The sequence below is a fragment of the Carcharodon carcharias genome, chromosome 9, assembly GCF_017639515.1.
Source record: "Carcharodon carcharias isolate sCarCar2 chromosome 9, sCarCar2.pri, whole genome shotgun sequence".
Taxonomy (NCBI): domain Eukaryota; kingdom Metazoa; phylum Chordata; class Chondrichthyes; order Lamniformes; family Lamnidae; genus Carcharodon; species Carcharodon carcharias.
The window spans coordinates 45470881-45494052 of record NC_054475.1 but is presented as its reverse complement, the minus strand read 5'-3'; the positions used below and the strand labels follow the sequence as shown (position 1 = coordinate 45494052).

At 42.1% G+C, this 23172-nt stretch overlaps 1 protein-coding gene across 1 annotated transcript in view; it reads left to right on the top strand.

Annotated features, from left to right (window-relative positions):
• scube3 (signal peptide, CUB domain, EGF-like 3) overlaps positions 1-23172 on the top strand; it is a 403547-nt gene that overhangs the window by 90011 nt on the left and 290364 nt on the right. Inside the window, exons 2-3 of the mRNA XM_041196379.1 lie at positions 6962-7084; positions 9572-9697. Coding sequence (XP_041052313.1) covers positions 6962-7084; positions 9572-9697 — 249 coding nt within the window. The remainder of the gene's footprint in view (positions 1-6961; positions 7085-9571; positions 9698-23172) is intronic.

The following is a 23172-nucleotide window of genomic DNA, read 5'->3' as shown; positions in this document are numbered from 1 at the left end:
AGTCTGTGGGTAAAATCCCAAACTGCCTTCTGTTCTGTGCCATAGTCCTTCTGCTCTGGAAGGCACTTAGTACCTCAGATGTTCATGTTTTGTGGTGGTGTTTCCACAGAGCAGAATGTGGTAGATCAAAGACTGGATAGTGTTACTTAAGTGACCGATGACAAATCATGACAGATTTATCACATTGACAGTTCAATTGCACAGAGTGGGTACTCAGATAATGTGTATTCTAGATATTTTAATTAACTGATTCTATCCTGAATAATTGTTTCTAGAAGCTTCCCCACCACTGAAGTTAGATAGGGAAAAAGTGTCCCTGCTTGTAAAAGGATCAAGAATGAGAGGGCACAGATTTAAAGTGATTTGCAAAAGGAGCAAATGTGATGTGAAAAAACGTTTTCACTCAGCGAGTGGTTCAAGCCTGGAGTCACTGCCTGGAAGTGTGGTGGAGGCAGGTTTAATCGAGGCATTCAAGAGGGCATTGGATGATTATTTGAATGGAAACAATGTACAAAGGGTACGGGGGGAAAAGTGGGAGAATGGCACTAAGTTATGATGCTCATTTGGAGAGCTGGTGCAGACACAATGGGCCAATGACCTCCTTCTGTGATTGATTCTGGGTCTTATAATTGGAGGGTTGTGACAATTGTGGGACATGCAGTTAAGGCTACTGGCAAGTTCTAATATTGGCTGAATATTCAGGATGATAGTCAAGGAGCAAGGTTCCAAACGCATGAAAAGTAAAGAAACTTCTGTTCAATTCAGAATCAAAAATCAATTAAGTTCTGCTTAAGAGGCCTGGTTGGCATGCTCTGAAGGTGGCCAATCATGTCCTTTTCCCTCCTTGATGCACAAATATCCAGAGCAGTGTTAGATAATTGTCACCCTGTGCTGAGTAACATGTTAGAAAGTGAAATTCCTAAAACTAACAGTTGAAGGGGCAGGATATGTAAGATTTGGAGCTGAATTATGCCCCAGTAAGGGGTGAGAATGAAGGCAGGTGGTGAAATTTCACACTGCTAGTCCGTCTGCCAGTTTGCTGGCATCATCCTGCCCCTCCGTGGGAGAGCTACCTGCCAACAAGAGGCGGGTAGTGAATTAATGTAAGTGAAAGGCCAATCAAGGCCAATTATCAGAGGCGGACTGGAATTTTCCAGTCAGCCTGTGGGCCCGCTGTGGCATCAGGAACACACCAGCTGCCCAGAGACCGTCTGTCAGCGGCAGACAAAGGGAGCCTGTGCTACAGGCAGGCGTTGAGGCGCTCCCCGCCCACCTAATCATGGCTGTGGCCACTCCATGATGGTGGCCTGGTATCTGTGGCCATTTTTTAAAATTTCAATTTCTTTATGAATGGGTGCCTCAAGATGGAGGTAACCCCTCTCTCTCCCTTACCTGCAATGGCAAGCTGCAGCCCCTTCTGTGCTGCCATCGCCTGCCCTTGGCCTTGCTTTAGTGATACCAGTCTGGACTGACAGCAGTCCCTCAGCTCCAACACCAGATGCATGCCATTGCAGCTGGTGAGTAACTGTACAGTATGACAGGGAAAGATCGAGGTAGCTGAGTCAATGCCTTAAAAGTAACTGCTTCTCCTTGAGGAGCATTGGTGAACAGGTGTGTAGGAACATGACCTGTACTAAACAATTAAAAAGAAAACTAAGTTATATTGAACAATTTAAGACTCTTTCAACACATTCTGATTCATTAGTCTGTCACTAATATCAGGAGCATCAATATTATTTGTGTTCCCATTGGTTCAGATTGTTTGTTTATTTTTTACTATTTGTTTATGTTTTACTTTTTGTCTTTTTTTTCCCCACTAATCCATCACTATCTCCAAACCCGTTCCCATTTTAAATGTACTTATTCTTCTCTTACTGGTCTTTTTTTAAATTTTTTGCTATTTTCACACTTGGGATGTCAGTGCTGGGTATTATGACACCCTTTCCATTTCAGGTGCCACAGTCAAGTGTAGCACAGGCAGTTGAAGGATCAAGCTCTAACAATATGTATTTTAACCTCCCCTTTAGAGAGCTAGTCTGCTACCCTCTCTTCCTTGTCAATTTCTCACACCAGGCTTTTTTTGGCAAGTTGGCAAATTATGGACCAATGTACACTAGGTTGATGTTGTGGGGTGGCTGAGTTGGTACTATTAATGATAAAGTTGATCCGCAGACATTTCTTCGGTGGAAACACTAAGTTTATTTACAATATATTCAGCAGCAACTACACGTGTGCTTTTAACTCTAACCCCATCTCTGTACTGACGTTTGAGGTAGCCCGTGCTACTCTCTTATTGGTTACTATAGATCATGTGATCTTCCTTAACAAGTATTATTCTTAAAGGTACATTACACACTAAATAAAACCATAATTACTACATTGTTCCCCCTTTAACTTGGCTATACATATTATATTTACAAGCACATATTTTTCAAGACAACATAATATTTACATTAGGTAAGGAATTTACAAGTTCCGTCTTTCAGGTGGTTTCCTGGTACATGTGGAACATCGAAGCTCCACAACTTTGTCCGGAACCTTCTTTTCCGGAGTTGCATAAGTATAAGATGCTTCAATGGGCACTTGTAGTTCTGTATCCTCAGCCAGTTAGCTTTCTCATGCCTGCCTTGAACGTTTGAACCGCCCTTTCGGCCAGTCCATTTGAGGAAGGGTGGTACGGAGCAGTTTTCATGAGTGATCGTTGAGGCTGAAAAACCATTGAAGCTCAGCACTCGTAAATGCTGTGCCATTGTCGGAAATGACTACTTCTGGTAGCCTGTGAATGGCAAAACTCTGACATAGTTTCTCAATTGTAGCGGCTGATCCTGGTGACTTCACCTCGTATAAGTTCAACCATTTTGAATGGGCGTCAACAATGAGCAGAAACTTTTTTCCCAGAAAAGGGCCAATGTAGTAAACGTGTAACCGCACCCAGAGTCTACCATGGCACTCCAATGGGTGAAATGGAGTTGTCACTGGCAACTTTTGCAGTTGCTGACATTGCACACAGTGCTTTACTAAACTCTCTATTTCACCATCCATCCCAGGCCACCATAGCTAGCTGCATGCAATGGTCTTCATTTGGGAAATTCCTGGATGGGCACTGTAATTCAATTAAAAGTGGCTCCCTTCTCTCTGGAAGAACTATCACTTGTGCTCCCCACAATAAGATGCCATCCGGGCTGATTATTTTATGTCTTCTGTTGAAATGCCATTTCACTTAATCAGATACGGGCTCCTGTGACCAACCATGTAGCACTTGTTCTCATACTTGAGATAGGATTAGGTCTTGACTTGTCCAGTCTCTGATCTGTTGAGCACATACCAGCGAGGAATCTAAGAAATTTAACAGTAAAACATGTTCCTGTAGAATTGGGACGTGATCATCATTTTCTTGTAAAGGCAAACGACTAAGGGCGTTTGCGATTTGATTGCCAGGCCTATGTACAAAAGTATATTCGTATAACAAGCCCATTGTTATATTCTTGCTGAGGCAATGGGTGATGTAGCCTTGTTCTCACTAAGCAATCTTAGCAATGGTTTGTGATCTGAAACAATTTTAATGCACTGGCGAAATTTCTTGACACCAAAGATGATGGACAGGCCATCTTTTTCTGTATGCAAATATCCCTTTTCTGCTGTGGTGAATGTTCTTGGTACGTAACCTATTGGCTGTTCTGTGCTGTCATCCATCCAATGAGAGAGCACTGCACCCATTCCATAGGGAGATGCGTCACATGTCAGCACCAATTCTTTCGTCTGGTCTTAATGCACTAATAGATTGGACGAGCACAACAATTGTTTCGCCTTTATGAAAGCTTCTTTCTGGGGTGCCTATCAAGACCAACATTGGTCCTTTTCGAGTAGAAAATGAAGGGGGGGACAGCACTGTAGACAAATTGGATAAGAACCACCCATAATAATTCCTAGGAATGATTTGAGCTCTGAGGCATTCTTTGGTGCAGGTGCCTCTCTCATGACTCTCACTTTCTCCTCAACTGGGTGGTGGCCCTGTGAATCTAGCCGGTGACCCAAATAGATTACCTCCCTCGCTTGGAATGTGCACTTTTCTTTTTTCTAGTGCAGACTTAAATCTCGGCCTTCTTGTTGACTTCACTATTGGCCAGACTTCTCTTAGATGCAAGCTTAACTTGTCTGAGCTCAGTGGCTGAGTCTCCCAAAATTTCATCATCTGTCTGCTTCTTGGGAAATTCTGTGACTTTTGCTTCCAAAGCCTCTTTGGCTTCATTCAGCTGATTCTTCAGCTCTTTGCTAGACAGCTAGCTTCACTGAGCTGGCACTGTCTTGGAATTTATCCCAATCCCTGTCTCCTGGCTGTATCCAGCTATATACGACTCCCAGGGCTTCCTGGTGAGCCCTCTCCGATTACCAAGACTTTCCCTGAGCCCACCGATTACCAGGGCTTCCCCTGAGCCCTCTCCAATTACCAGGGCTTTCCTAGAGCCCCCTCTGATTATCAGAGCTTCCCCTGAGCCCTCTCTGATTACCAGGTCTTCCCCTGAGTCCTCTCCGATTACCAGGGCTTTCTCAGAGCCCTCTCCGATTACCAGGGCTTCCCCTGAGGCCTCTACGATTACCAGGGCTTTCCCAGAGCCCTCTCTGATTACCAGGGCTTCCCCTGAGTCCTCTCTGATTATCAGAGCTTTCCCAGAGACCTCTCTGATTACCAGGGTTTCCCCTGAGTCCTCTCCGATTACCAGGGCTTTCTCAGAGCCCTCTCCGATTACCAGGGCTTCCCCTGAGCCCTCTACGATTACCAGGGCTTCCCCTGAGCCCTCTCCGATTACCAGGGCTTCCCCTGAGCCCTCTTCACATTTCTTCTGTTGTGCTTCCATTCTACTGTTTGAGATGGCCTTCATTTCTTCTTGTTGCTGAATGGTTATGCATTCCCCTTGTGCATTTGATCTTGAAGGACAATCAATATTTCTTTCAATTGTTAAGTTTCTTGTTGCCCTCCCTCTGGGGCCTCCTGTTGCCCTTGGCAGAGTTGCCCTCTCCCTGGGGTCTCTTGTTCCCTTTGGCAGAGTTGCTCCCTCTCTGGGGTCGCTTCTAATTTTCTGTCCGTAGCCACTCGGGCTGCCTCTGCAGGTGTCAGTTTTTCTGTGCCGCACTTTTTGAGTTTTGACGGGATCTCTTGCGATTGCTGGCCACTCTCTCTTCCAACCCTGTGAAACTTCATTCCTGTTTGGAAAAAAACAGCAGTGAGTTCCTCCCCACTTTTCTGGGCGAGTCTGCGGTGCTTTCTTTTGATGTTGGATGTCCCTTACTTCGGGAGACCCAGCAGCCTTGTGGTCCAATCGGGCTTTTTTTCTTGTTTAAATTTTAAATGGCAGCACTGCTTTCTGCTCTGATTGTTGCTTTTTTTTTAACTTGCAAGCTGCATGCCAGATTCTTTAACCTACTGAGTCTGCTGGGCTGCCTCCTATTTCACAATGCAAGTGCAGATTCTCTCCCATTCCCAATGCTTTATTCACCCATCCTGTGGACTCTCACTCAAACATCCTGCAATCCCGGTACTATTCTTTCAATGTCAGGGTGCTCTGGGAGATTTCTCAGCCATTTGGATTGGTGCCCATTTCTTCTTTAACCTAAAGTGACAACATACCTTGTGAGTATATCTTTCTTTCCTTTTAACTTGATTTCTTCTATTCAACCCTATTTTTTCCTCATCGCCAGCTTGTTGTAGGGTGGCCGAGTTGTGCTATTAGCGATAGAGTTGATCCACAGACACTTCTTGAGTGGAAACATTACGTTTATTTACAATATACTCAGCAGCAGATACACGTGTGCTTTCAACTCAAACTCCATCTCTTACTGAATGCTGAGGTAGTCCGTGCTACTCTTCTAATGGTTACTACAGATCATGTGATCTTCCTTAACATGTATTATTCTTAAAAGTACATTACACTAAACAAAACTATAGCTATTACAGTTGAGATGACAGAGGCATATTTTACTCAAGAGTAGGCAGAGAGAAGACTCTACAAGTAGGCAAATGAACCCCTGATTTTAACTCGTAAGTTTGGCATGGAGGTGGAGGGGTGACTGTTAAGCCATTTTAATTCCTACATGTTGTTTCCATATCCTAAGTGAACCACCCACTTGATGTTGGCAGGAATCAATACCTGGCTGGTGGACAGGAGCAGGATTTTGGCTGGCTATTGTTTGTGAGCTACTGGGACAGTTCTGGGCAGTTCTGGAAACTCCTAAGGTTCTGGCACTGATCATGGTCAGGGGGAGTAGTGCATAGTCCAGGGCAGAGAAGTGCTGACATTCTCCATTTATCCAGAGCCCCAAGGAAACTGTTTAAAAAAAAAAGTTGTAAAGTTACCTTCTTGGCCCAATTTTGGGCCTGCTCCTGCCTAACTCCAGATTTTTTTGACAATCTCAGCACTGGTCGTTGGTTGTACAACTGCATATTAAATTCATGCCCAAGTCCTATTTATGTCATAGGATCCTATGATCCTGATGATGAGGGCATAATATCAACACATGCTAATTAAACTGACAGCAGGTGTGACTGTAGTGAGGGCACTGCCTCTATTTTAAGCCCCTGCAAACGCTGTTGTCATCAGGTATGGGACTGGGGTGTTGGATTTGGCCCTTGGGTCTTCCTCCTTGTAATGATATTAAAGGGAGAAGAATTTCTTTGTACAGAATCAAATCACAGCTGCCTAATGTGAAAAATACTCATTTTACCGAGCGAATTTAGCAAAAAAGAAACCCTGCATAAACTACTTACTGCCAGATTACATTAAGTTTTTTCATGCCTTAGACTGTTATGTATCAGATGGCAGGCAGATAGGAAAACTGTCTGTGTGCTGACAAAGCAGTACTAGATCCAAGACTAGTGGATTTTTCACATTCTACAGTAAATTATTATGGTTAACAGACTACATAGTAATGATCCTTTTCTAACATCTTATTTTTGTTGTTTCAGATGTTGATGAATGTGTTGAAGGAACAGATAATTGTCATATTGATGCTATCTGTCAGAACACCCCCAAGTCATACAAATGCATCTGCAAGTCTGGGTACACAGGAGATGGCAAACAATGTGAAGGTAGTGTAATTATGAGCTAACATTTAGAAAGTTCACAACATGGTATCATTTAATGAAATAAGTTTTTTGAATTTGCTTTCTTTTTGTCTTACATTGATGCCAATTAATATTATTAGGAAAATTCATGTCAGGCCTGCTAGAAGTTTACACATTCCTGTTGTGCGCACTTCCTATACTGGGATTAGCCAAAACCAAGATTGTGGAGAAAGTGTTTGTCATACGATGACATGTCAACTGGAAATAGTTGGAATAGAAACTTTTAGCCTGAATTATGTGACCACAGTACCATAGCTTTCTGAAAAATGAGTGAATAATACTGATATTTCATGTACCTACGTCATTGTACACAAAAGCTATCATTTTTTTCAAAATTGTGGTCCATGTTGAAGCAAGCTTCTATTCAGTAATTTGATGTTTTCTGATTATTGGCTCTTTTCTGCTTTTTAACTGTCTCCATATTTTTAATTGAAATAGATGTTGTTTCCAGATTTATAAATTCTCCAATATCAACATGTGGCAAGCCAAATATTTTGACATTTGGAAGCTTTATTAAGGTGCTGTCATGGGAGAATTCATTGTTGATGTTGATAAATCTAAAACAGTAAGAAGCATTGTACTTCAAAGACAAAGTCGCCATATTAACCCACTCATCATTTCCCTTGCAGTTATGTTTGAATTATTGTTTCAAGTGCTTTTAAATTATTAACCACTGCTTCACAATTGTTATACATGAATATTTTCCCGTACCTTCTGTAAATGATGGGATTATTTTGTAAATAGTATTCAGGATAATTATTTCAACTGTGACAGGAATGTAATCATGAACTTCTCAAGGGCCATTAGGGATGGGCATTAAATGCTGGCCCAGCCAGCGACACCCACATCCCATGAATGAATAAAAAAGAGTTGTCCCTGACTGAGTGTTGCAGACTGGCACATTCCAAGGCCCAGGACTACGTGCTAAGGGACGCACTAAAGCTTGGGGCAGCCGTCTCAGAGGCACAGTGGGGAAAGATCACTGTCTAAGACCTTTCAGCCATAGTGCACCGAGGGGTTGGGAATTGTATAGACCCCCTTGAGCTGTATGGCTCACATTGAATGGATGCAATGAATATTACTTGTATCACAATTGTATTGAAGCACCTCAGAGTGCAACATGATCCATGTAGACAACTTAAATACCATTGCACTTTCTGACTGTGTCTGTTATGACCGTTTTGAAATGTCTATACTGTTCCTTTGATTGTACTGAATCACCTCAGGGTGCTACATGACCTGTGTGGAAAACTTGATTATTATTGCGCTCTTTGAGATGACCATTTTGAAATGTTTTGTAATGTATCAGATATTTTATGAATGAAGAATAATTTTGCAAAAAAAATTTTTAAAAACACCTTCCTCCCAAACAGATAGTCATAACATTGAATCTCTTGAATGATAATATTGTCAATTAGCAATAATAGATACCTTGATTTCTGTTATTTATTATTTTGGAGCGGCATCTGAGCTGATTTTCCTTGTGATGAGATGCTATTTACATTGTTTTACCACTGATAATTTAAGGATTTTAGTAGAGAACCTATTGCTTGGACATGCACACTACTGACCAAAGGTACCGATCTATAATGAGAAAGGAATGTCATATTATAGCTACAACGGCCTTGAACTTCCCACTCGCTAGAGGATTGGAAAGTGTATGTGTTTCTATCTCCAGTTTTGGTTGACCCTGCAAAGTATCAGCGCGAGAATCCTTTAAGCGTATTATGAAGCTCAGTAACACATTTGAAAATGCTGTTGAGTATAAGATTTGCATGACTGTGTATCTGAAACACTAATTGAGTTTAATCAGTGTTCTGAAATTAGCAAATCACGACAAATGCCAATCTTACTTCTGTGTGTATTCATTTCCATTTGTCAAATTATATGACATTAATTTGCTGACTGAAACCTGTTACATTTAATGAAATTCCACTGATTTATAGATAAGTAACAAAATATGTTCCTGTTCAGCCTTCTCATGTACTTGTTGTACCTTCTATATACAAGTCCTATCAATTGCTAGTCTGTGCTAAGATATACAGCATTTGCCTTTCGTAGAAGTGGAAATTTCTTAATAAAATGATCTGCATAGTTGATGCAAATATCAAGTCTAGTGCAGAATCCAGTTGTCTGGCTCCCAAAGTCACTGATGAGGACTTTCATTAGTTTTATACATGACGCTTGGAGGACAACTCACAATGATAGGATACAGTTGATTGGCTGTGGTGGAGATTCAATTTTTTAGTCCTTTAATGAACACCACAAATGATAAATGGGCATATGATGACAAGCGACATGAGATAAATGAAATGGAAAAGATAGTAAGTGAAAGAAATTAATAAGCACCAACCAAGAGAATGAGAAGTCTTCCTATGTTGTCCCTGCTTGAGTGAAATTAATTTCCTTTATGTTTTTGGTTGACTTAAACTCAGATTAATTGTCTTCCAGATATTGATGAATGTGACAATGAGTACAATGGAGGCTGTGTCCACGAGTGCATAAATATCCCAGGAAATTACCGCTGCACGTGTTATGATGGTTTCAAATTAGCACATGATGGCCATAACTGTCTTGGTAAGCTCTTAAATCCAGTATTTACTGTTAATCACCATATGAGATATATTCATTCCTTTAGTCCATTCTTCTAGAATTTCTACTCTGGATCCAACCTAACAAATATTTACAATGTGACAAAAGAATGAAACATTTCACTAAGAAAATAATCACAGTTAGCTCAGGTGGTTGTAATATTAGGCAAAGTATGTGATTGTTATGAAGAACACATGATATGTCTGTGCCATGATCACTGAATTGTGATGCACAGTTATATACTGAAGAAATAATATGAATGTGAATAAGCTAGAAGCTCTAGTCGAATGCTTCATTGTCCATTGTGCTGTCTGGTTAACTTTGAAAAGTTGCCGGTGTTTACAGCTGTGATGGCATTACCAGAGCTGATACCATTTCATCAGACACTATTTCTGAGGGTTTGAGTAATATGTTCTTCTAAGAAACATAGAAAGATTTACAGAACAAAATGAGGCCATTTGGCCCATCGTGTGTCCAGGCTTTTTGTCTGCTTATTGAGGGGAATGATGCCTATTGAGTTGAGTGGAATATAAAAACAAAGTAGATGTAGCTCACTAAAGCACTCTAAATTCACGTATAGCATAGATTTGAAGTTTTGTATGAGTACATCTATACCTTAACCTTATTAATTGAATAGCAATCTCTGTTGCATCATGGTAACATTTCCAGCTTCTACAACAACTAGTCCAGTGACAACCCGATTGAGTCAGACAATATAATGTAAATTTAATTGGAAATTATAGTCTGAGTTGTTTTGTGAACTTGGTGACACTAGAGACTAAGTTAAACCCTTGTAAGCTCATTTTTCAAAGACACTTAAAACCAGCAAAGAAAAGATTTACAGATAGCACTACGGAAAATGGACTGCAGACTTCCAGATTACCATCACCTTGGACAGTACTAAGGGAAAAGCCTTGCTTTGCAGAAGAATACCTGATGTTTAAGCCAGAAATTTCTGACAATAGAAATTTTGAAGATGAAATATCTTTTGCTATTGTGAGAAAATGAACCTCTCTGTCCACATATTATTTTGTCCACCATTTAGCTCCTATCCCAGACTATGAACAAATATTTTATAAATGACCTATTCCTTATCTTTACCAATGCTATTCCCCACTGGCTGCTAAGAGGTATATGAGATTGGCCTGGTGAAACTCTCCATCATTGTTTCCTCAATCCCTTGTGCCTTGTCTTGCCAATGGTGATGTGTCTGATCTAGAACTCAGCAATGTAGGCATTGTAGGTCTAAAACCATGACCCATCATCAGCATTGGCCAAGGCTAATGAATGTTAGGTGTATAGTAAAATGTGCACAGGAATCCTGAAAGAACGAATCACAGAATTTGGGTGGGGTTAGTTTAATTTTTTTGGAGTAGTTGGCTATGTTGGATGAATTCACATCCTCAAGGTTATTTTAAAAACTTTGGATGTGTGAAAAACCATGTAGATATTTGGGGTGTGGTGAGTACTCATCAGATATCTACATTGTTCGAATGTGATAACTGTTCACTTTACACTGCGAATTATGTATCCATAAACATTAGAGTGCTACAAGGAACAAACAACAAATGACCATTCATCACTGTCTCAGGCTTTGAAGGTTAATCTGAGGCATTAAAAAGTTAAACATAAAACATCGCAAGAGCAACAGGAATTCATCACTTCCCTACTGAATACGGACATTTTCCATTTATCTTCCTCTCAAGGAACAGTATAAATAATTCTGTTCTGTCTGGAGAACTAGGTCAATGGAGCTTCCTGAAAGTATTCACCGCTATGCCAGACCAGGAATAACCTGTTTGGTCAGTGCATCATCTTTGAAAATGTGGCTTCTCTGTTTGTTTTAACTGACCTTAATTGCCAGTGATGAACTGCACCATACAGAGGACTCTTTTAATGTGACTCACTTAGAGATTGCCACAATGCATCTGATACAGTCTTCTGTCTGTTGGGGGTCGTGTTGCAATGTGCATAATCATTGGGAAAGTTTCTGTTGATGTGGCCTGCTGAACAGAGCAGAGACCAGGCACAATTGGATCAGTTTCAATGCAATTAAACCACTTTCCTTGGCTGCATAAAGAAAGACCTTCATAGAACAAACGTTTGTTGTGTCATGGTCATTTCTGGTAGTGCAGTTATATGTTTACCAGGCCAAAGAAATGACCATAAAAGGTTTGAGTTCAGTATGCGGTCATTTACTCAGAGAATCATTGAAGGAAGTTATTGTGAAGCGAGGTACCCAATTCTGAGAGTGTGCATATACTGTCTCCATAGCACTTCTAAGTGCAAATACAAGAGTCTAATTAGTGTGCCCAAATCATTGTGAATATTCGAGAAGAAAAAGTGATTATCAGGAATCAATCTCAATTTAATGTTAGTATTTTTACAAAATTATATATAATTCATTTGGTAGCATACTTAACCACCAGTATTTCATGTTTGAAGACTAAGTTGCATTGAACCCCAGGCTGATGGTATGTATGTCACTGTCCGTGCCCAATATGAAGTGAGTTATGGCTGTCTCTATCCATGTCTTAGTGAGCTTGGGGCTCTACTGGGCATTCTATTGACAACCTTTCTCAGAAAGGTGAAGGATGACAGTATGGGAAATGGAAAAATGTTAGATTGACTCTGAATGTTGGCAGTAGCAAAATCCAAGTGTAAATGTCCTCCTTTATTTAGCATCTTTTCCTGTTGCTAGGAGAAGAAGGGATTTTAAATGCTGGCCTAGCCACCAATGCCCACATTCCGTGAAAGAATTTAAAAAACATCAGAAAGGCTGTTTTGTGTTCCCATTTTTTTTCAGTAAAATACATTTACTACTTGGTCCTGAAATTATAATCTTTTTTACTTCATTATCACAAAACTATTCATCAGTTTGAGCAAAATGCTTCTTGAATGGTAGAACCCCAGGTTTGTGTGGTATTTCTACTGCATTTATGGAAGTAAAACACCTCACTCTGGCAGACTGGGCAAACAATATTTAATACAAAACCAATTCATAAGATAGTTCAACATTTTAAAACATAGTTAATTCTTGTCCATCAGTTAAATTGCTGAACTCCAGTGATAATGAGTAGCTTCAATGATGCTCAAACTTGGTTATTCTCAGTGGACACATTTTATTGATATTAGGAAAAAATTCCAGTACTTCACAGAGCGGTGCAATTTCAGGAGCGAAATCCTCCTTGCCTTTCTTGTAGATGACATCAAACTCATAGATTGAAGACTTACTCTGCTGGAAACCTTTGAGTGCATTAATTATATTAATTATATAATTATTTTGAGTGCACTAATTATATAAACTATAGAATTTGGGAGATAACTATTTCCCCAGAGCATTCTCCATGGCAACGCCTCTACCAATTAGAGCCCACTTACCAACCAATCAGCACCCTTTACTCATGCAATATAAATGCCTTTGAGTTCCCTTTGAGATTTGGTATTCTTGCAAATCTGTCATAATGAGTCCAAGATGAAAAGCTTTGACAGCATTTCTCTTTTCAGCAATACTCAAATTCCATTTTTATTTTCATGTTAGCTTTGATTACTTTTCATTGTAATTTTCTTTATAAATTTGTGCAGGTAGAGTTTCTCCAAACTAATAACAGTGACTATGAATTATTTCAATCTTGAAATTAGTTTAATACTTGAACTTTTTTTCAGTTAGAGATCCTGGCATTAAGCTCCTGGTTGACATTGCAAGTGACATGCTTCCAGCCCTAGTTTAAAAATGTGATACGTTACATAGAATTGCATAAAGTTTACAGCACAGAAACAGGCCTTATGAGCCAACCAGTCTACACTGGTGTTTCTACTCCACATGATCCTCTTCCCACTTTACTGATCTCTTCCTATCCCCTGCCCATATCCTTCAATTCCCATTGCCCTTGTGTATGGATCAAATCTCCCTTGAAGTGTGTCAATGATATCAACCACGCCATGTTGTGAGTTCTCATCACACTATGTATATGCATTCTTTCTAAATTCTTTATTTGTTTGATAAGTAGCTATCTTATATTTTTGCACTTAGATAAAAGCAAAATACTGTGGATGCTGGAAACCTGAATTAAAAACAGAAAATGCTGGAAAAATTCAGTAGGTCTGGCAGCATCTGTGGAGCGAGAAACAGAGTTAACGTTTCAAGTCCTCTCTGAAGAAGAGTCATATGGACTCAAAACATTAACTCTGTTTCTCTCTCCACAGATGCTGCCAGACTTGCTGAGCTTTCCCAGCATTTTCTGTGTTTATATCTTATATTTTTGTTTCCATATCCACCCTATCAGACTTCTTTATAATTTTTAAGGCCTCCATCAGGCTTTCTCTCAGCTCAGACAAAATAGCCCCAATCTGCTTAATTTTGTCCGATGGCTACATGTAGAACAATATTCTTTGGATGTCAAAGAATTTTATCATTGATGCTGGAGAGGTGATCTTATAGACTCATCCAGTCTCATGGAAAGTCAACTTTTTTTCAGGAAGCCCAGAAGAGAAGCTATCATCTTTGATTACATTGTATCAAACTAATGCTGATATTTAGTGATTCCAAGAATTCTCTAGATAGTCTGTGGGAAAAACTTCAACTTTACCAACTTTTGAATGTTGGCCAAAATGTAGTTGTTGCTGGAAATATGAGTTTTAGTTTTCTCTCCAAAGGAAATGTGCGGTGATGCAAAAATGCTATATTAATTTTCTGCCTGAATTCCAAAAACGCAATTCAAGTAGTCCAAAGCATTGAATTTCATTATCTCCTTTCCTCAATCATAAACACACAATACATACAAAACCGTGAACATTATAACATGGGATGACAATTCCACGTTTACTTCCTCACAACCAAGATCTAGGACTCTTTTCAATATTAAAATACTGCGTGACATGTGGAGGATGTTGAATTGCAGTAATATGAATTTCCTGTCATTAGAGAGAGCTGCATTTTTATATAACTTGCTGAGGACACCTAGTGTTGCAGCTTTACAGCACCAACCAGAGGACCCAAACCTTCTTTAGCACATTTATATTACATTGCTTGCTGTATTGGTGGAAAACTCCCCATTATTGCTAATTCTCCATTTTCCCAACTTTGTGTGTCAAAACGTGCATCAAAGTATGTTGACTACAAACAATGGCCAATCTCTTAACATAAAGTACTTGAAAATTTCACACATTTAAATTGTCATGCTTTGATCAGATTGTTTTGTAGTTCTAATATGCTTCAAAGTCTGTTAAATAAATTTTCACTTTACAATAAATCAATGTGAGTTCAATAAAAGTGTTAAGAGACCTGAGTAAATGATGGAAGGTAAATTCCTATACATAGAAAAGTACAAAGAATTCACTGACTTGAAAGTTTGTCCCATGATCTTCTAATGTGAGATAAATGCTCATTAACGGAAGCCTTTCTTCCATAAATATTTTGCCTTCGGTTTTTCTTTTCAAATACAAGATCAGTCCTCCATGTTACATAAAGTGCAAAATGCTCAGATATTAGTTTATGATAATCGGACTTTTTTGAGGTGGGATTACTGTTGTGGATAAGGACGAATTATTTTTCTACATTTTGAAGACAGGTTTTATTTGTTTTACAAGATATTTGCAAGACAAAAGAACTGATATGCAGCCACAGATCGCTTATTCACTGCAGGCACAAGTCCTTATCTGCTCTTGGAATCATAGAATGGTTAAAGCACAGAAGGAGGCCATTCAGCCTGTCATGTCTGTGCTAGCCCTCTGAAGGAGCAGTTCACATAGTGCACTCCCCTGCCTTTTCTGCTTGACCCTGCAATTTTTTTCCTTTCCAGATAGTGATCAAATTCCCTTTTGAAAGCCTCAATTGACTCTGCCTCCACCACAATCTCAGGCAGTGCATTCCAGATCCTAATCACGCTGCGTGAAAAAGCTTTCCCTCATGTTGCCAATGCTTCTTTTGCCAAATACCTTAAATCTGTGCCCTCTGGTTCATGATCACCTTCCACCAATGGGAGCAGTTTCTCTCTATCTATTCTGTCCAGATGCCTTGTGGTTTTGAACACCTCTATCAAATTTTCTCCCAACCTTCTCCAAGGAAAACAGTCCCAACTTCTCCAGTCTATCAGTGTAACTGAAGTTCTTCATCTCTTGAACCATTCTGATGAATCTGTCCCACAGCCTCTCTTACACCTTCACCTTCTTCATAAAGCATGGTGCCCAGAAATGGATGCAATATTCCAGATGAGGCTGAACCAGTGCTATATACAGGTTTTACACAGCTTTATTGTTTTTATACTCCATGACCCTGATGATAAAACCTAGGATGCTATATACTTTATTCATCGTGCTCTCAACCTTTCCTGCCACAATCAATGATTTATGCACATATACACCCAGGTGCCTCTGCTCCTGCACTACTTTAGAATTGTTTATTTTATATTGTCACTCTGCATTCTTCCTACCACAATGAATCACTTCACACTTCTCAGCATTAAATTTCACCTGCCACTTGTCTGCCCATTTCACCAATCTGTCCAAGTCCTTTTGAAGTTCTACACTAGCCTCCTTTGGTTAACAATACTACCAAGCCTTGTATCATCAAAGTCTAGGTCATTAATGTATATCAGGAAGAGAAGGGGTCCTAACACTGATCCCTGGGAAACTCCAATATAAATCTTTCTGCAGTCCGAGAAACAAATGGCATCATTATTCTTTGTTTCCTGTCACTCAGTGAAGTTCATACCTATGTTACTACTGTCCCTTTTATTCCATGAGCTCTAACTTTGCCCACAAGTCTGTTGTGTGGCACTTTATCAAATGCCTTTTAGAAGTCCATGTACACCACATCAACAGTATTACCCTCATCAACCCTCTCTATTACCTCATCAAAAAACTCAAGCAAGTTAGTTAAACATGATTTGTCCTGAACAAATCCTTGCTGGCTTTCCTTAAGTAACTCACATTTGCCCAAGTGACTATTAATTTTGTCCCAAATTATTATTTCTAAAAGCTTCCCCACATCACTGAGCTTAAACTGACAGGCCTGTAGTTGCTAGGCTCATCTTTACACCCTTTTTTGAACAAGGGTATAACATTTGCAATTTTCCAGTCATCTGGCATCGCCCCTAAGTCAAAGGAAGATTGGAAAATTATGGGCAGTGCCTCCATAATTTCCACTCTCACTTCCTTCAGCATCCTACTTTGCATCTTATCCAGTCCTTGTGCCTTGTCAACTTTAAGCGCAGGCAGGCTATTTTAATTTTTATTCCTACAATTTCTAAGGCACTCAATAAAGGCAAGGCTGTAGTCACTGTTGATTAATCAGCTCAGGAGATTTGTGTCTATTCTCATTGTCCTTTGATAAGTGGATGCTGTTCTCCCTGCAGTACACCCTATGCTTAGCCCCAATAGCTAATGCTGAAACGTGGGTGAAATAATTAAAATTAGAATGAGAAAGTGTTGTATTTATTTTAGTTTAGGTCTGGCACCTATACAAGATTATTTCAGATGATTGAGGCATTTTGGTCCAATCCTTGATTTTTCGAAGTTCCAACCATACTAAGTTTCTATTAAGGCTTTACACCCCCCAGAACAGGCTAGCAGTTGTATGCGCTACTTGCAGTACAATGTGTTGAAATCCTGATGTAGGATGCAAACCTACAGCCATCTGACCCAAATAATTTTTTGAATTGAATTTATTCTTAAAAGAAAGCTGGATTCATTTACCAAATCACACAAAAAGGTGGCAGATGGAGACAGAATGCTGCGAGGCTGAGTATTAGATCTGGGAATTTGGTAAATGAAGGAGTTTTAAGGGTTGATCTCTTTCTAAAAATCTAGTCAAGTTTGCATTTAGCATTTAGCTTAATTGTAACATTAAATTTTTTTTCAGTCTTAGTCAGTGTTAAATAAGCTCACTGTTAGAGGCAGCTGCAGTTAGTTAATTATGTAACTAGTTTGAACTGGTCCTCTGAACTAGTATAAGTACAGGAGGTTTAGCAAATGTATAATCAGTAGGTCACACAAAGGTGATAGCTGGAGACTGAGTGCTTAAATCCGGAAATTTGGTAAGTGAGGAAATTTGGTGCAGTGAGGGAGGAGGTGTTGTTCTGGCCTTCACTAAGAGGAATGGCCCTAGAGAAGGAGCTGGAAACAGTGAGACCCAAGAGCTGAAGCTCGAAGATATTAATTAAGTATGCAGTTAGATGATTAATGAGTCTTAAGTTTTTTTCCCCTCTTAACTTAATCACAGATTTGTTAAAGCACAACATGAGACCATTCAGACTGTTGTGTCTGTGTCAGCTCTCCAAATGAGCAATGCACCTAGTGCCATTCCCCGCCTCCTCCCTGTAACCCTGCACTTCTTCATTTTCAGATAATAATCCCATTCCCTCTTGATTGCCTCAATTGAACCTGCCTCCACCGCACTCTCTCTCTCAGGCAGTGAATTCCAGAGCTTAACCACTTTCTGTGTGAAAGCATTTCTCCTCATGTCTCCATTGCTTCTTTTGCCAGATACCTCAAATCTGTGCCCTCTCGTTCTCGATCGTTCCACCACTGCAAACAGTTTTTCTTGGCCAGTAGCTTAAACCAATACAGGGGAGAAATAAATATTATATTAAATTTATAGCGTAACTGGTTAAACTCTATCTGTGACATTCTAAATTTGAAATCTAATTAGTTAAATAAAATAAAGATGGCAGGGCAGGTGCTGTGTTGCAGCTGTTGAATGCGAGAGGTGCTGGGCACTTTTGTGATCCATGGCAATCACATCTTCAGTAAGTGTCTGCAGCTCAAGGAACTTCGACTAGGTGATTTTGAACTTTGGATACTGTGATGCATCAGGGAGGGGGAAAGTTACCTGGACACTTTGTTCTAGGAGGTGGTCAGACCCTTTTGGGCATACTTTAGATTTGGTTTGTGGTCAGGCAAAGGAGGGTGTGACTATAAGAAAGGCAGATATGGGAATCCAGAAGATAGTGATAGAGGACCCTCAGTCCTTGCAGTTATCCAAAGAGCAAATCAGAGGCTGGGAATTCTGTGTTATGTCATTCGCCTCCGACTCTCCAAAACCTTTTCCCCCTTTACAAGGCACAAGTCAGTAGTGTAATGTAATACCCTCCACTTGCCTGGATGAGTGCAGCTCCAACAATGCTCAGAGGTCAGCACCATCCAGAATAAAGCAACCTGCCTGATTGGCATAAGTACATCACCTTAAACATTTAAGGCAGAATTTTATGTCCTGTTTTTGAGGAAACCTCATCCAAGAGTGGCATGAGGTTTCCAATATTAATTTCAAGAAATTTAAATGTTTGGGCAGATTTTTTTATATGTTTAGGTGAGTGAGTCCAATGTGTGAACATTTTTTCCTGCATTTTAAAATCTTTATTTGATGGCTTTAAATTCTTCAGCTCCCTGAGGCAGCTTTCATCCTGTGCTCCCCTGCACCCGCACTGACATCAGCGCTCGCCCTCCTCCCACCCCCACCCTGGCAGCGCTGGCCAATTAACAGCCAGCCAGCGTGAAATCGCGGTTGGGGGCCGCTTGCGGGTGGTGGGCCATTTCCAGCCACTCCTGGGCCCGCCTGCCACGCTCGCCCGACAACCCAAAAAGTCTGTCCTTAGTCCCTCCACCAGCGACGTACAGTGGCAGCAGTGTGGACCATCTATAATACACACTGCAGGACCTTTCAAACCTGCAACTGTTACCACCTAGAAGAACAAAGTCTGCAGATGTATGGAAACATCATGACATTCAAGTCCCCCACCAAATTGCACAGCATCCTGACTTGGAACTATATCATCATCCCTTCACTGTCACTGGGTCAGCATCCTGGAACTCCCTAACAGCACAGTGGATGTACCTGTACCATCTTCTCGTGAGCTATTAGGGATGGGCGATAAATACTGGCCTTGCCAGTGATGCCCACACCCTGTGAATGGACAATAAGAAAAAATCCTTGGCCCAGCAAACTGAGTGCCAAGAGTGCTACAATGACCCTTGTTTTTGGACAGTAAGATCACCCAGGGTTCACTCTCCTGTTTAATATCCAGGCTGGAACTGCATGTTTGTGGATTTCACCTGAGTTGGGCCACGGGATGCTCCAAGCAGTTAAATAGCTGGCCATGATTTACTCCCCTGGCTTACACATGCATTATGGCCATTTGGGAGATGGAGCTCTTTATATGAGCCATTACAGGAAGGAGTTAATAGATTCAAGGAATGGGAAGGGTTGACGAGAAATTTGGCAAGAAACGAAAAGTTCTGCTTTTTCCAGACCTTGCAGCTCCCTCTTTTTACAAATTCCACCACCTTTTCCCCCCTCCCCCGTTCCCCCCACCCCCTCCACCGCATTTTTTCAGTAAGAAATCTTGCCACGTATGGGATTCAGTGACTGGGGATTGCCAAATGAGGATCAGTTTATTTGCACCTGAACCTTATGGTTCTTATGTTGTGACATAATATCCGGAATGAGGCCAATATCTGATGTGGGAAGGGAAAGATGTTTCTTCAACTGGCGTTTGTATAAATGCAAAGGAATGCTTTCCCAACACAAAGCAGTGGATGAGAAAAGTATCATACATGTCACTGCCTCCACATGATCTATGTGATTATGGATTCTACTTAATCACCTGAGGGAAAATTCTGTCTATGTATGAATTCATCCCTAAAGTTGAATTGAGAAGAGGTGCAGGAGCTCTAAAAAAATGTGTTGGCCATGTCATTTCTAAATCTACTTTAAGGTTGTCTTACTGTGTATTAATCACCTGAGTCTCCAAAAATCAGTAAACTGGAATTTGATGACCCCGTTGGTGCCGGGCGTCATGATGAGTTGGGGAGGAGACAAAGTGGCCAAAAACCGGTTTCACGCCGTCGTGAAACCAGTTTGCCTTCGTTCCTCCACCTGTCAATGGCGGTTGGCGTTCTCCACCGCCTGCATATCAGGAACCTAGGGCAGGTTCTCTAGCCACTGCCCTCGGCCGTCTTCGGTGGCGTGGGCGAACAATATGGCAAGAAGGCCAAAAATCAGTTTCATGATGTCGTGAAACCAGTTTGTGATTGTCCGCTCAGCCTGTCGATGGCAGGCTGCATTCCCTGCCATCAGGTATTGGGAACCTCATTGTAATACATCAGCATATCATCATAAGGCCAACCTGCCAGACTCAACCGCCCCACCCCTCCCACCCCACTGGATCGTCCGCCCACATTGACAGAAAACACGCCAGTGCAGAACATGTCTTGACAAGTGTGACGTGCAAAAGTCAGTTCTTAGCGCCAGGGCCTTGCTCACATCGCAGACACCCGAGGAGCAGGAGATGCTGGAGCCTGACAGCAATGGCACACTGGAGGAATGTCCACGACATGCTGGGTGGATTCTCATGGACATGGCTGTGCTGTGAAGCAGTGCACAGAAGTTGGAAAGTCACTGTTGATGCTTACAAGGGATGATGGTCGAGGGGGTGGGAGAGGAAGCACGAGGATCGACTGGGAGAGAAAGAGTGTTGGGGGATGAGGTTGGGGGCGGAGAATGAAGGTGTTGGGGGTGTCAGGAGGGAGGTTGGGAGGGGGAACAGGGGAGAAGCTGGCAGTTGGGGAGGTAGGCGTAAGGGTGGATGGAAGGTGTAAGGGAAGGAATTCGTAAGGGGGAAGGAAATAAAGGTGGAGGAAGGAGTACTGAGAGGGGAGGGAATAAGGGTGGAGGAAGGAGTAAAGAGAGGGGAGGGAGTCCAGTGGGGAGGAAGGATTGGGGAGAGGGGATGGAGTAAGGGTGGAGGAAGAAGTATGGGTGGAGAAAGGAGTCAGAAAGGGGGAAGGGGTAAAGCTAGAGGAAGAAGTGAGGGTTTCTGAGGGAGTTGGGAAGGGAGATGGAGTAAGTTTGGAGGAAGAGGTAAGGCTGGAGGAAGGAGTTGGGAGGGACGAAGTACTAGGGGTGGCAAAAGAAGTAAGGGTGTCTGAAGGAGTCAGGAAGGGTTAGGGACTAAACTGGGGGGGGGTGGTGTTGCGAAGGGTGTGGGAGGGGAAGGGGGTCCAGAACAGGGAAGTGATCCAGGGTTCCAGTGGGGGAATGTCCAGGTGAACGTGCAATGGGAGGGTCAGATGGGTCCTTAACTGCCTCCTGGGGAGCGAACTGCGGGTAGGTGTGATATGACGGAATGGTGAGAATGACCAAGGGCAGGGTGAGGCGGTAGGGTGGGAGGGTAAAGGTTCAACAGTAGCAGTAGAGGGACGGTGAGGGTGGTTGGTAGGGCCTTGGAGGCAGACACGGACCCTGGGGGTGGGAAGGAGGTCTGAGATGTAAAGTGAATGGGGGTGGGATATTTGGGGAGGAAGGGAATGTGCACGTTTACCAAGACATCCCCGAAGTAAAAGGGTTGTGGTTGGTAGATCACAGAGGGGAGGTGGAAAGTGATGCCGGGGGGAGGTCAACTGTGGTGGGAGAAAGGAAATGGGTGGCTGTGGAGGGTAAAAGTAAAATTGAATTAGCACCATGCTGTCCAAATCAAAAGTGAAAGAAGAGTTGTGGTGGGCAAGACAGGTACTGCATGGGAGTGTGATCAGTAGGTGGGCAGAGATGCAGGTCAGCTCAGATGGACAGCTGAAAGTGAACCCTAGCAGGCAGGACATTGAGGTGAGTGTGACATGGGAAGGATCCACGAGTGGGGGGAGTGCTTGCATGAGGCACCGAAAGGCCCTGCCACACACACAGACTTCTCCCTCCAGAATCACTTGTGGGCCAGCTGCTCCCTCTGCAGTGACAGAGGACAAGGTTGAGGGGTTCACGGTTAAAGGGGACTGGGAGGGAGAGGACAGCCTCTGAGATTCCTGAGTGGATGACCCAGAGCTGTTCAGCTGCTGGTTCCTCCTCCCTTTGGGTGCCTGAGGGCCCCAGCCCGTTGAGGGCAAGGAGCCCCTGGAGGGATGAGCCGTCGCCACTGCAGGAACTCACCCATGGCTCCCATGATGGAGTGCAGGTCTGCCCGCATTTCCTAGTTCTGCTGGACCAGGTTCTCTATGGCATCTGCCATCCTCCCCATGAGACCCCCATACGCGCACATGTGGGCACCACTCCATCAGAGAGCAGGCTCCGACTTGCGTGCCACTCTGTTGAGGGTTCCAACAGCTCTGCATGATGTTCCCCCTCATGTCCTCATCAGTCCACATGCTGACTCTCCACAATGAGTTGGAAGGCTGAATCCAGAGGTACGTCAAAACAAAAACAGAATTATCTGGAAAAACTCAGCAGGTCCGGCAGCATCGGTGGAAAAGTGGGAGTGTGATCAGTAGGTGGGTGGAGATGCAGGTCAGCTCCACCCACCTACTGATCACACTCCCACTTTTCCACCGATGCTGCCGGACCTGCTGAGTTTTTCCAGATAATTCTGTTTTTGTTTTGGATTTCCAGCATCCGCAGTTTTTTGTTTTTATCCCAGAGGTTCGTCATCTGACTTGGACCTCACAGGTGCCTCTGCCCCAGCAGTCCTCCGAGTTCT